The sequence below is a fragment of the Anomalospiza imberbis genome, chromosome 2, assembly GCF_031753505.1.
Source record: "Anomalospiza imberbis isolate Cuckoo-Finch-1a 21T00152 chromosome 2, ASM3175350v1, whole genome shotgun sequence".
Classification (NCBI taxonomy): Eukaryota; Metazoa; Chordata; class Aves; order Passeriformes; family Viduidae; genus Anomalospiza; species Anomalospiza imberbis.
The window spans coordinates 34407261-34422057 of NC_089682.1; the positions used below are offsets into that span (position 1 = coordinate 34407261).

General features: G+C 42.5%; 1 protein-coding gene across 1 annotated transcript in view; it reads left to right on the top strand.

Moving 5' to 3' along the window:
• Positions 1 to 1190: 1190 nt before the first annotated feature.
• The window catches only part of CRYBG3 (crystallin beta-gamma domain containing 3), a 79721-nt gene continuing 66114 nt past the window's right edge, over positions 1191 to 14797 (top strand). Inside the window, exon 1 of the mRNA XM_068180475.1 lies at positions 1191 to 1387. Coding sequence (XP_068036576.1) covers positions 1287 to 1387 — 101 coding nt within the window. The 5' untranslated portion in view covers positions 1191 to 1286. The remainder of the gene's footprint in view (positions 1388 to 14797) is intronic.

Here is a 14797-nt window from a genome sequence, read left to right on the forward strand (position 1 = left end):
GTGACTTCCTAAGGTCCTTTCCAACCTCAACCATTCCACAGTTCTGAGAGATGGCACAAAACAAAAAGGAGCTGATAGAAAGGTGTAAGGTGGAAGCAGTCACAAAGAACAGCAGACATGCTCACAAAGATGATAAAGTGTGGTTCTGAATTTAAAATCCTTGCATCAAGGCTGTCTATTTTACCAGTAGCTCACACTCAGTGAATCATTAAGGTTTCGTGCATCACCTCGATCTATAAAATGAGGATAGTATTTGTCACTGTGCTGTTGCAATGGCAAGGTCATCTGTAGGTATAGTTTGATGTCAAGTCAAGAGTGGCCACAACTCTCAGAGGGAGAAAAATGAAGGGTTTGGTATTGAAAAGCCCAAAACCAAACAAATAAGTACCAAACTCCTTTCTAAGAAGTAAACTTTTTAAAAAACAGGGGAGCCCCTTTTTTCCAAGCCACTTTTCATCAGCAAGCGTGGTCTGAACTTACCCTCGAGTGGCAGAGAGAGGAAGAGCTGAAGCCGCAGCCGCTGCTGCCGCGTACCTTTGTTCGATGCCAATGTTTACAGCGCTCGGCAGCAGGCACAGATGCTGTGGCAGCCACGCTGTGCCCAGGACAGCGTGAAGCCAGTTCCTGACTTTGCATGGACAAACGAGTGCAGGATCTCCAAGCTGGCCCGACTTACAAAGCTGTAGGCTGGCGCTGGCGTTTGCAGTCAGTTGGGATTGTAGAGTCTCAAGGCTGCTTAACCTTTTTCTTCAGAGGTTTGTTCTTGGTTTGTTTTGGTGGTTTGTTCTTTTTGGGTTTTTTGTGGGTTTTCTTTTTTTTTTTTTTTTTTTTTTTTAACCTCTGATCTTTTCTCTTTGTTCGCACTAATTATGACCCATTAACTTAAAAAAAAAAAAAAAAAAAAGCAACAAACCCGAACCAAAGAACCAAAGACAACGCGCCAGCATCCCGGCGCGGGGACGGCGGGCCCTCCCCCTCCGCGACCTTCGCCTCCCTCCGCGGCCCCAGGCGCTCGGGAGGGCAGGGGCCGGGCCCTCCCGCCTGCCGGGGCGCGGAGGGGGCTCCCCGCTCTCCTCCTGCCGCCGCCACAGCCACCCCCCGCCTCCGAGCGCGGCTCTGCCGGCCCGCCCCGCCGGCAGCAGGGCAGGGGCGGGGGCGCGGAGCGGCGGCTCCTCCCCGGGGCGGAGGGACGCGCTCGCCGCCGCCGCAGCCGCGGGGACTCGGTGCCGGGCGGCTGCTGGCAGCGTCTCCCGTCCGGTCCGGTCCGGTCCGGTCCGGTCCCGGGGATGTCCGGCGGGGGCAGCCGGCGGCGGGCCGGCCCCTCCTGGCACAGCACTTTCTCTCGCTTTTTCTCAAGGAGCCCACCTGGCGACGCGGCGGCGAACAGGTATGCGAGGCACGGGGACGGCGCGGTGCCACCTGCGCGGCCGGGGGACACCGGGGGACGCGGCGGGCGCGGGGCTGAGCGGGGCCCCGGGCCGAGTTGCGACACTGCTGGGTGGCGGGGCAGCGGGAGGAAGCGAGCGTTCCCCGCGGGGAGCCCGCGCGTCCCGGGGGCGGCTCCTGGGACAGCGGCGAGGCGGCGGCGAGTCCGGGGGAGCTGCGGAGCGGGCTGGGTGCGCGGCTGACAGCTGCTGCCGCGGCCGGGAAGGGCGGGCTGTCCTGGGGCAGCGCTGCCGTGCGGGCACGGCTGCTGCCGGGCGCTGGAGCTGGGGGACTCGGGGGCTCCCCGGGAGGTGAATCGAGCACCCCCGGCCCCGCCAGGCTTGGCGGAGCCCCTGTGGAACCTGCTGGGAACGCCGCCGCGGTCAGCGTCCTGTGGCCCGGGTCGCTGCCCCTTCCTCGGAGACTGAAAGCGGGGCAGGGCGCTGAGGGCTTTGTTTGTTTGTTTTTCCTTTTCAGTTTTCACGCTGGAAGTTTTCTTTTGGACTGGTATAAGTCAGGCGTTAATGCAACATAAATATTACTGATGTGTTTAAGTCTCAATGCAAAATTTGTGGTTTATGGAAACTTCGTTATTAATAATTTTTTTAGCGCAGGGAGACTTTACAAGATGAAAAGGTTTGGAAACTTCTTGTGTATTTGTTCCTCTTCCTTTTTTTTTTTTTTTCATTCTGGTGGCTGATTTCTGTTTGTAACTAGGAAAGAAGTACAGATAAGTTTCCTTCAGTTTCTCAGGCAGCCTCATTGTCGGCCCAAGTTAATGAGCATATTTTTGTGGTGAAAAGGTGTTAACTGCCTAGTAACTTCCTCAGGTGTAGTATTTATCTTTTGAGTTTAACATGTTGTTTAATCTGAGTCATTCCCGATATAGGGCATAGGTTTGTGTTTAAACTGATAGTAAATGGTGTTTAATCAGATAGGTAGTGGCTATCACAGTAGTTCTTTCAGTGAAAAGCTGTAGGATCTTGCATTGCATATTCTCCGCAGTCATGGAAAATGGAAGAGCCTATTGCTCCTTTACACTGACCATCTTCGACAGTCTTGTAAATGCACCGTGAGGATTTTTAACTTTGTGGGCTTTGTTTCACTGTAAGCCTTTGATATGCCAGTACACCACCAATGATCCACTGGTCTTTTATGAGCAGAAAACGTTGCTTTTTTTTATTTCGTGGAAAAAAAGAAATTGGGAGCAGGGCTGCTGAATCAAGGACATCTTTACAATTGCTGGAAGAGCCTGGCTGTGTTGTCTGGTGGGGGTGGTTAAGATACGGGAGAAGGCGAAGTTTTGGATCTGGCTGAGGACCTGGAGAGGCAATGGGACGGGTTTCATCGGAGGACACCTTGCCAGGTCCCGACAGCTGTGGTTTGGGATAAGCAACAAAGCCTAGCGGTCAGCTTGGTAAGGAGGCAAGTGATGCCCCTTCAGTGGTTCGTGCACTATATGGCCGATCTGTAGGTAGCACTCATGGCAGACCTACTCCACTTAACCTGGGGCTGCAGTCTAATCTCTATCCCAATCTCAGTTTCATTTCCTGCAGCCAAGAGCCTTTTCTTTCTTCGGAAGCTGGGATATTCCGCGTAGATACGAGAAGGCTCTGGCCCCTTGGCCTCGTTGTTGAGCTCCTCACGAGGTTGGCTTGCAGGGTGGTGGCCGTGACTCCTTCCTGGAGCGGAGGCAAGCGAAAGCCCTCGCCATCCCAAGCCCCATTTGGTATGTTAAGGAGCTTTTCCTTGTTGTGCCGGGCTGCAGCGTGGCACGTTCGTCAGGAATGCTGACGTTCTCGTATTTGGTTTCCACTGGCAGCCTTGTTCGCAGATTAGCGTAATTGCATACATTACCCAGCGGCGGGCTGGGATGAGTGCCGCAGGTTTGCTCCTCGTGTTTATTTAGCGAGCTGAATGCAGCCGAATGGATCGCTGAACAAAGCCGGAGTGCGGGGAGGGGGGACCAGGGCTGCCCTGGGTGTCTGTTGTGAAGGTGTAGAGTGCGTGGGTGAGTTGGGGAATGCAGCTTTTGTGAAGGGCTAGGAGAATGGTATGCACCGGCATGGAATCCCCTTCAGCTCAATTGGTAGGATATATGTTGGAACCAGACCAAGTTTAAGATATATATATATCTTAAATATATATCTTAAGATATATATATATATACACACATATATATATATATGCATGTATGTAAATTTTTCTATGGAGGTATTTTACTTACTGATGGGTCTCAAAAAGTAGAAGCATTAAGTAGAGGGGGAGCAGTATATCACATGCACCCTGTGTGCCTGCACTGACCTCTGGAGACATGCATCACACTTGATGCCTCTGCAGAATATGATGGTTCCCTATGTTTTAAAAGCATGCAGAAATGAGCCTCTGTCCGTCCAAAAATCATTTTCCATCTGCTCCTGCAAATTAGGCAGTGGTGGGTGTTGGAAGCTGCCAGCTTTCCTACCCCCATGGGCAGAGCTGCCTTCTTGCTCCAGAGCCTGTTCAGATTTACCTGTAAAAGCCACAAGAACCAAAACCCAAACCTACTGTGACTCTGGTTTAAAACGGGAGGAAGGGGATGGGGGAAGTTACATAGTTTGTTAATCAGTGTCTTCGACTCTTCTGAGAACCTCATTTGACAAAAAGCTTATGTTAATAACTTGCCCTTACAGCAATTTGTAGCTCTGATGAACATGAGACTCGCTGGAGGCTGGCTTGCTTGCTTGTGGAAAAAATAAGCTGTGCAGGTTAGTTGCAAGTTTTGTGGCACAGCGCATGCCTGAAGAGTTCTCTTGGCTTTTACATAAAACGTAGCCAATGGAAAGCATCTCCCACCCAGTGCCTGCCTGCTGCTTAGGTGTCTCTTCAGAGTTGGGGCTGCTTTAAATGGCTTCAGTGCTCTGCATCTCACGTCTTTATCATGGACTTCCTTCAAAGGCAGTCATTCTGCTGTACTGGACTATTTGCTATTTTCAATAATACACAATTGGTTATTGGTTACCACAGTGTTTGTCATGGAGCAATCTAAATCTCCAGGGTGACAAAACCCAATTGCATTTTCACTATTCTAATAGGAGTCTTACAGTTTTAATTTTTTTTAAATTAATACATGTATCTTTAGTACATCTGGAAGAAGACACAGCTTTTACACTGTAAGTCTACACTGTGGATTCTTTCAGAAATAAGTGGCTTCTTTGGCTGAGCAGTTGTTCTTTTGCGAATAAATGTGACTTTTCAGGGAGGTGTGACACTTTTTCCTGAGGTACCATCAAAATATCCTTTAAACTATGGGTGCATTTTATTAGTTATTCTGTGCAGTGTTTTGCAGGTTCATTTCAGATTTCTTTTTTTCCCTCCAAGCACTTTTGGCTGGTCACTACCAGTGCAAGTTTGGTTTGTCACGATATTTTGTCTGCATTGCTGAAGTATACCAGAGAGACAAAACAGGGAAGAACAACCTTTTGTCTGGTTTAGAAGGATTTTGTGGGGCTGATTTGTTTGTTGGGCTGAGATTGTTCCATTCATCCATTAGTATCTTAGTGAGAGCTTTAAGAGATGAAGAACTTTGTTTATTCTGCCTGAGGAGAGATTAGAGAGTCTTTTTCTTCCTTTGGGACTGCCAGTCATTGTTCCTGTTTACAAAGAACATGTATTTTTGTAGTTGTAAAAACTGTGCATTTGAGTGACTGCTGGAAATTGATGGAAAAGGGAGTAATAAATTTCAAACCTAGCTCTTCTTCTGAAATTGCTGTCTCCTGGCTGGGTTTGTTTCAGATGCCATTGGCATCTTTGAAGAAATCCATTGTCTGCTGGAAAAATCAGTCTCTGCTTTCTAATAAAGAACCTTTTATTTTCAGAAGCCAGAGCAGGATTCTTTGTGTTGTTGTTAAAATTTAGCTTATTTATGAGTCTACATGAGGGATGGTGGTTTGTGGAACCAGCAAGGGCAATACCCCAACCATCCAGCAGAATTCAAATTAGACTTGCCTAAGTAAGGTGCATTCTGAAAATTTTTTGTACATTTGTTAATTTGGGGTTTCTTTCTTCCTTTTTGCTTCCTAGATTTTTCTATTATGGCTTCCATTGCAGGATAATTCAAAATAGAATGAAAGGCCCTGATTCAGCAGGGTACCAAAGTGGTTGCCTATAATTAAGCAGGTAAATAGTTCTATGCACTCTAGTGGGACTGCCTGCTTGATCAGAACACGTACTTGGATGTCTCGTGGGACTGAGATCAGGAGGAGCAGGGCCAGCAGCTGGCCATGTGTGTGAGAGACATTTCCTGAAGGAAATGTTACTAGAGCCTTAATTATAATAGAAGTGATCCTTGGAAGAAACAAAGCAACGTTTTTTCCACTATTTTAAATGTTAACAGTGTTCTCTCCTTTTCCAGTTATTGGTGTAAGTGCCAGAGTTAATGCAAAAGTATTTCCAAAACAGCTACAAGTCTGTGGTTTTAAGGAACAGTTTTGCAAAGATCAAAACTCCTTGGTCTTCTCCTCTGCTGAACAAAAGGCTCCCAGGTGGAAAAAAATTAAGATTCCAAAACAGGTTGCTGTGGGGATTGTATTTCTAATTATTGCAACTTCTTGAAAGGGTGGAAACCCAGCTACTGCTGGTAATTTCTGAGGGGCTTTTGGATTTTACACAGTTCAGTTAGTATATGCTATTATACTTGCAGACAGTAGCGCAGCACTGGGTTGCTCAGGCTTTAACTCAGTTCTTCTGGTATATTAATTTTCATTTCTAATATAATTTTTATCTGTTCTAACTGGCTTTGCAGTATCACTTTTGAAGACTTAAGGTCAGAAATGTTGCCTTCCTTACTCATTTCACTTTCTCATGTCAGTTTCCAGACACAAGATACAGTCTCCAATAGTGTTGTTTTTGTGATTTCATGACTTGCCTTATTTTGAAATAGAATGTTGTTTTTCTGACTGTTCCACTGCTTCTTAAGTTGATAAAATAGTTTTCCAAAGGCAGTAAATCTGCTAAAGGAGGTCTTGAGACCTAAGTGTATAAACACCTTGGGGATCTGCACTTCACCTATGGACAGTGTTGCATTGGGGAAAAAATGTAGCAAGAAGTTATTTCTTGTGAGCACACAAACAGAAAAGGCAGGAAGAATTGCAGTGATAATATACTTTTATTTTAATCATCAGTTACAGGCTTCAGATTTGGCCATAGAACTTATTTTGGTAAGAATGGAAGATGCATGCCTTCAAAAAAAAAAAAGAGTGTCTTTGATGTCTGTAGGATGCTTCCTGGTGTAGATTTTGTGAGTAAAAGATGGGAGTTCTGGAGAGTAATTTCTTGGGTTGAAATAGTAGCCCTCTGTACCGCTACCAAAAGTTTTCTCCTCCAGCCTAACTAGGAGAGCTTGCTGCATTTTACTGGTGACACCAGTCTCTCTTGCTTGTTTTTTTCTGGGGTACTTATCCTTAATGAATCTTTTTGAAATTCTGGTATGCTCTGTTTATCAGAGCAACAGTTGCTGCTCTTAAAAGCTGTCCTGGATTACTTTTTTTAAAATGGCTCCTATTTTTATGGCATTACAAAATGTTGATCCCCCACCCTGCAGACATACCCTTTTGCAAACAGTTCTATTCCCCATTAATTCGATAAATTTAACCTTAATAAATGGTTTTTAAATCTGTTTCTGATGTTCTACCAAGTGTTTGTGTTACCAGTAACATGTCTATGTCATAAGAATGTTGGAAACTGTCTAACCAATCAGACTGGCAAATAGGGAGCAGATTCCACAGCAGTGTTGGTTACTATGCCTGACAGATGCCAGAAGGAAAACCTTGATGTAATCTGCTATAATCACCCAACATTGGTGTAAGCTCTGCTCAGAAAGATTTATATTTCTTTCTCCAGCCTTTGTAGGGCTGTTCAGTTCCCTCGCATGTAAAATAGATTGTTATTTAGCAAGGGTTAATCATATTTATTTCCCTTAGTTCTAGCCTTTAAACTTAAAGGTACATGTTCAGTGTAACAACATGGTTAGGTTCTTGAATTTTTTTTTCTTGTAAACTTTCACTGTAAAATGTTGTCCAGCTGTGATTTTTCCGACATATTTACTTTCCATTATCGTTTTGGTTGCTTGTTTTAGTCTTCATTTAATACTAACACACTTTGTGTAGCTGAGACATAAACCATGCAACACAGCACTGCTATTGCAGAACATGATGCTGACCCAGCTTTGCTGCACAAGCAGAGAACAGTATGTAAATCAGCAGCAGAAACAGGTCTGAGAGGAAAAATTGTTTCAGTTAAAACAATCTAAATTGCTTATTGCTGTCTGTAAGCAAACCTGTTTCGAAATGGGGGCATTTGAATTGAATATAATACATTTTATGCTATTTCAACACTTAAATTAATCAGCAATTGTAACACTTCTTCTGCCTAAGTTCCTGCTTTCTCCTTCTCCTGGCTCCATTTTCTCCTACCTTATCTTTCTCTGCTTTCTCTTCCTTTTCCTCCATTTCCCTTCTGTATTTTTTTTTAAATAGCAGCTTTGCTTTCCTTTGACCCTCTAATTTCAAACTCAATAACTTGTTTTTATAATTACCATTTGTTTTCATGTCTTCAATTCATCTCCTCTATGTGTGTGGCCTAAGCTTAAGCACAGAAGCAGCAGCCAGAAACTTCACATTGAAATTTCTGTGCAAAATTCTCCCTCTCCAAGACAAGCCCCAACAGCCTTGCCAGAGACTAGAGGCAGATTTTGTCACTGCTGCTGCTATTTGGTTTCCCAAGAAGTGTACTAGCCTGGGAATCTTGCTGAGAAGTTCACTGGAAATTTCTAATGTATGAGCTTTTCAGAAAAGGGCAACATTGTGGTTTTGGGGGGAGGGAAACAGAGGAAAGAGGTTTTAATGAATTTAATTCATTGGGGTGTTTTTCTTCTAAAATGCTAGCATTTTTAATTTCTGTTAAACACTAACATATTTTAGCTGTCACTTGATGCACAAGCCAATTTTTTGCATTCAGTTGATTTCCTCATATCTTGTTGCCACTGAGCTTTACATTAATATTTTCCTTTCAGTTAATTTAACAAATATTACTATACCCTTGCTCATGTTCCTCAAGGTACATGCCAGAAGTTTGACTCTTTAAAAATTGACTTTTTAGATTAAGTTCTGATAGTTCTTCTGGCTGCACAGCACAAAAATAGCCTCATAAGTGTGATGATGGTGCCTAGAGGAAAGTGTTTCCCTTTAAAGTCTATTTTATTTAGTTGGATTAAAGGGGAAGGATAGAAAAATTGATTTACTAAGTCTCCCAGGCAACCTGAGAAGTTAATAAACATGGGATTGATTGTAACATCACTCAAAGATGGGAATTGTCAAGCTCAGTTTTGTTTATGAGATTACAGCTTCACTTGACAAACTGCTGAAATTCCATTCTTAGATGCTTAAGACTTTGCACTGATGCCCCACTTAAAATATTTGCAAGTGTAACAACTTGCAAGGCTAAAGCAGGCTAAAGCTCAACATACAGAGGAATATTTTAAAATGATGTAATAAATACATTTCTACTTGATCTGTTTGAAGAAAATGAAAAGGATATATTTTTGAATCAATTTAATATCTTCACAGATAATTTAAAAGAAGACAAAACTGTAGCATGTGAGGGTTGCAGATGATTTGACTGAAAAGTATGGAAATCACCATGTAGATGACTTTGGAAACGAACTGAGTTGCCATGGTTGGCAGCCAGTTAAACATGAGCTGCCAAAGTGGTGGCTCAGAGAAGAAAATTCGATTGTCAGGTGTATAAACAACAAACCACGTGTATTCTGTGGATGCTTTGGTTACCGCAGTACCAAGTCCCGTTTTGGTGTCCCATGATTTATCATGAAAAAGATGCTGGCACACTGAAAAGGGCGCTGGAAAGTTCTCCAGAACAATTTGATGTCTGGAAAAACCCCCTCACAGACTAAAGTGAAGTAGCTCAGTGGCGTTTAGTTTAGAAATGACAATGTTCAAGTTTGAAGAATGGCTCTGCCTCAAGGAATATAACTGGCAGGGAAATCAGATTTAAGTGCTTTATGTTATAGACCTGTGGCTTCAAGAGGTTATTTGAATCTGAGACCTTTATAATCTGTTCCACATAGATGTAGATTGATTGAGAGATGAGACTTGAATAGTTAAGCCTAATAAGTAGTGAATTTAGTAGTAGTTTATATGGAAAGGACTTATTTACAGATATGTTAGTTTTTCCATAGTTTGTTGTTTTTCAACCACAGCTCATAACTTCTTGTCACGTGTTAAAGGCTTGATGCAGGTCTCCCTTGGTGAAATTTCATAATCTAGATTATGCAGGAGGCCAGTTGCAGTAATCATAAGGGTCTGTATGGCAAGCAGGGTAACTGGTATATATATCTATATAAAAACATTAATTAAAAAGTCTGAATTTTTTTGCAGTCATCTTTTTAATTACCACTTGGAAACTGGGACAAAGAAGAAACTGATACTAAGCAACCTATGGCTCTTTGCAGATTTATAATAAAAATTTCATTACTACTGCTGGTTTGTCGATATGGTGTGAGAATTCCTGTAATGTGCTGAAACTTCATTGAGGTCTTGCACATCTATATTTGATGGTATTATTAGACTTTCTTCAGGGAGGCTCTTGCACAAATGGATTTTAGAGTACTAGGTGATGAAATCCTTGTTTCAGTGTTTCTCCATTGAAGTATCTTTCTGGAAGGTCAGCACTGCACGTGTAACTGTTGGCACAAAGTAAAATTGGAAAGAAGTAATGACATCAGAACCACATGAGTATATTTCCCAGAGAGGGCTGTTAGATTTGTTGAGAGAGAAAGGAGAGGCAGGGGTCGGGAGCTGGCATTACACCCCAGAATGCTGAAATAAAGAAAGTAAACCTAAAATACATCTTTGAGGTTGGGCATTGCTCATTCACTTACCATTACGAGTCATCACATTAAATTCCTGAGTTAATCTGAGAACACCAGTTAAAAGCAAACAATGCCTACTTTATGTGGTAGCAGGGTGGGTTTGGCTACTCAGGGAGTCATCTGTCCCTAAGAGAGACAAGATGGCAAAATGCTGGAGCACTCACCTGGCTGGTTACATGTGGACTGCAGGAAAATTAAATGCTGGAGCTGCATTGGAAGAGATTTGATTCTGAGCCCTGGGAGAAGTATATCCACATGTCAGCATGCACAAGTGCTGTGGTGGTGCTGAACTGAAGTTCGGCTTTAGTCAGCTGTCTCTGTTTCCTTAAGAGAGTAGCCATTAATTTCCCCCTTCCCAAACAGCACCAGGCCCTCTGTGCCTTCTGCTCCCAAAAGGAGCCTAAAATATCACAGCAATTACTTTCAGTTTGAAGAACTCTGCATGTCTCAGCCAAACTTGTGTGTTTGTGCTTTATTCCTTGTATGTTTCCTCTAGCTTATTTTTTTTGTCTGTCACAACACATTCACAATCTGCTGCGTGCATAACATGGGTGGGGTGGATTAATAAAGGAAGAAGGGGATGGGCTTTTAATTTGCAAGTTCTGAGGGATTGTTATGAAGGACAAGGGTGGAGAAAGCAGACTTCTCACACCATAGAGAGATGCTGTGAGGGCCTTTTGAAGATGTGATTGTTTGTAATTGTCTTGTTCTGTTTTTAGAGGCAGTTGCAAAAGACCTTGAAAGCAGTGTACTTAAATATGCTCAATTAAATTGCTTTTGTTGTTGTCGTTGACTGTAATCCCTCATGTAATCTCTTTGTGTGAGCAGCAATGCAGAATTTGAGCTGTCTTGCTCATAAGAATCTTTAACCTCTCCAGCCTCTCTTGCCAAAGTGTAATGATTAAAAACTTGGACCACAAACCTGCTTCTAGTTCAGACACCACCTGTCCAAGTAATACAGAAAGGTCAAAACAGGGGCAGCAGCAGAGGAACAAAAAGCAATAGAAAATGGCACAAAGAAAGGTTTGTTGAGAAGATACAAAAGATACCATTCTGTAACTTAAATTTAATCTTGATTAGTTAGAGAATAAAAGTGATGCTAATCAGGTTGGGCATGCTGGCAAGACAGTAGAAAGAGCAGCAAGACAGCTGAGGAGAGGAAATCCCTCTAACCTTCCTCTAAACCATCGCTAAAGATTAATCCATCTCTTTTGGATGCACTAATACGTAAGAAAAAAAGGAATGTCTAGCAGAAATAGCAACAGAAGGGCAGTAGATTACACGTCTGAGAGGCTTGGGTTTCTAGAATTAATTGTGACAGTGTCTTTTTATTTAGTATTTCCATCCTTTTTTTTTTCCTTCCTTTAAATCTATAAAATGAGAGTAGTATCTGTCTAAATATGTACACAAATGGTTGTGACAATTTGTAAATGGTTGCCTTGATAGGTAAGAAGCCCATGGAAGCACGTTGGTAGAGATGTTTCCTATCTTCAAAGATCACACTTTGCTCTTTTACTTTGTAAAAGCAAAGATGTGTCAATTCAAAACTTGGGTTAGAAGAGGGCTATTTCTGAGTGTATAACGTAACAACAGTAGTTTGTGAAGCACAGAGTTGAAAATTAATTCATCTTCCTGACTGGACCAGTGTGAAATGCTCTCCTGAGAGATAGCTGGCCTATCTGTGGGTGCTTAAGCACAAGCCAAAGTTTAGATGTGCTCAGCTGGAGATAACATTGGTTGTACCTGCCGTGGCAAAGTGCTCTGGAAAAGCTTAAAACTCTGTGTAGCCAAACTTTAAAAATACAGCTGTAGCCCTAGGTCACAGTGATGCCATGGATGCAATGATGAGAAGAGGGAAAGCCCTAAAATTTGTAGGGAGTCGTGGGGATTGCTAAGTTGCATTGTGTGAATGAAATGAGCAGTATCCAGCAGGTTCTCCAGTCCCAGGCACCGAGTGTGGCCCAGCCCCTGTGTCTGTGGTGTTTAGGCTGTAAAAGGTGACCTTGCCTCTTTGAGAGAAACAAAATCATTTTATCCTAAACTACCCATGAGGCCTTTGTGCAGCAAAGAAGCTTTTGTGCTGTAAAACTCAAACCATTTGGTTTCAGAGATCCATTTAGACCTGGGCCCTGGCTAAGGGGAGAAGAGGTTCACCCCAAGCAGCCTCTGGTGATGTGAGGGGCAGTGGTTTGTCCTGCCTGTTCTTGCTGAGGGACATTTGTTGCCCCTTCCTTGTGCTGTTGGAAATCATTGCACTATAAACTGGATTAGAGGCTGGATTTTTCCTCTAGCAAACTTCTACCCGCCTCTTGATTTTGTCAAAAAATGTCACCATACTGAGAGCCCTTCTTGGCTGAGTTAAGGATGTAGAGATAACTGAGGTTGAGGAGGAAGGAGTGGAGATTACTAAAGCTGGTTCTGCTGACAAAGTCAGCATGTTTGAGGAACTACACCCTAAAGCAAAATGTTAAGGAATGTAGAAACACTAGAATATAAACTGTGAAAGGGTGTGGGGAAATGCTTCCAGAGTTAGGGTTATTTTATGGTGGAAAGGAAAGTTTTGATACTTTTTTTTTACTTGTTGATTTTTAGATGCTTATCTGCTGAATTGCATTCTTTTAGTTTTGGTATGTATGCTATGGAATTTCTGTGGCTAGCTAGAAGAAAGTAATTCAGACATGTATTTCAAATATAAACAAGAAGTAGGAAATGAAAAAAGTTTGGGGGGAAAAAACACATGATGTAAAGGGAAGAATATGAGCAAAACAAAGTGATGCAATAATTCAACACTGGTGTAAAGTATGCTGGCAGGACTTCATGAAAGCAAGGATCTCATTTGTGGTCTGCAGACCAGGTCCATAAAGAGTGATACATTGAACTTAGGAAGAATGTCTGGTAGGCATCAACATCATTATTCCACGCTTAAGTTCAGGGAATTCTTGTTCATGTTGGATGTATCAACATCAGGAAAAGCCACGTAGATCTGAGAAGGGTGTTTTGATTTTTAGTTAGTTTTTTTTTTTAACCAACAGCAAAACAACAACTAGGAGAGAGAAAATAAGTTGTGTACAGAGAAACACTTTGATTAGTGTGCCAGACTGCCCAGAGCAATTGTGACATCTCCTTCATGAAACACATTAGCAGCAGAAGAAATTAATAGGTCAGAATATTAATTCATCTGCTCTGTCTTCCAGGGAGGCAAAGAACAGCCAAGACTTTCAGTCTGATGCTCTCCCTGGAAAAGCATCTTTGTGTTTCTGAATGTATTATGGGAGATTACCTAAGGTGATGTGGAAGTACATGGTTTTCAACTTGGAGATGATAAGTAAACAGGAGGAAGAAGTTTTGCTTTTAATGCCTCTGAAAAGATGCAAAAGAACTTAAAAATCTTAATAGCAGGAGAGTTCTACTGTCATTTTTATTCAGGGAATACTGTCTCTGAGCAGTTGAGAAGGAAACTTATATTTAGTCAGAATGGTTTTTGTGTTTTGTGTGTATATTACTGTATACTGAATGCAGATGTCTAATCAGCAACAGGAAGAAAACCTTTCATTTGGGAGTCTTACTGAGATGTGCTTACCTGTGGTTTACAATCAGAAGCAGTAGGAGTACAGCAGCACCTTAATTCCTTCTTCAAATCCTGGCAGAATTTCACCAAACTACTAATAATTGTTTTTTTATTTAACGAGCTTTCAGTTCATCTCTTCACATGAGTTTAGAAATAAGGGCTTGTGCATTTTTCAATAGCAAAGTTAAATGTTTAAGACTGGTGAAGAAGGGTATTCAAAGTGATTATGAATAAATTGAAATACTTACTCATATGATATATTAGCACAAAAGTTATTTTTCTTCATGTAATAGTTCACAGTTCAGGGACTGATATCTGTCATTAACATCACCTAATATTTTCCTTGATAGTGTTTTAGCTTTTAAATTGATTGTATCATAAAGGTTTTTATTAAAATATTCTCTGCTGGATTGTGTGTAAGGATTGTTCTAAGAGCTGGGGTTGAGGGCAGGGAGTTGGTTCTCTTCATTCCAAAGATGAACTCTCAAGAAAATTTGAGTGAATTTGGTGAATTCCCCATAAGGACACACATGATTTTGGACTTTTGACTTTTAAAATGGAACAGCAGGCATTGCCTTGGTAATAAACACGTGCCTCTTGTCCCCTTTCTAAAATTCCTTCTGTATTTGCATGGCCCATTGGGCATGTTCAGTGAAGAACAGCTCAATGTGGTGGCTGTGATTTGGGATGATTTCACCTGCCAGGAGTACATTCCCCTTGCTGACAGGCCTCAGAATGGGGTGTGCCTTGTAGCTACCAGGTGTGCCAGGTGGTCCTGTGGCAGTGAATGCTGCTGTGGTACATCATTGTTCAGTTACAGTTGAAAAATAATACACAGGCATGGAAATGTTGTTATTTTTCAGCTGGAAGAGCTGAAA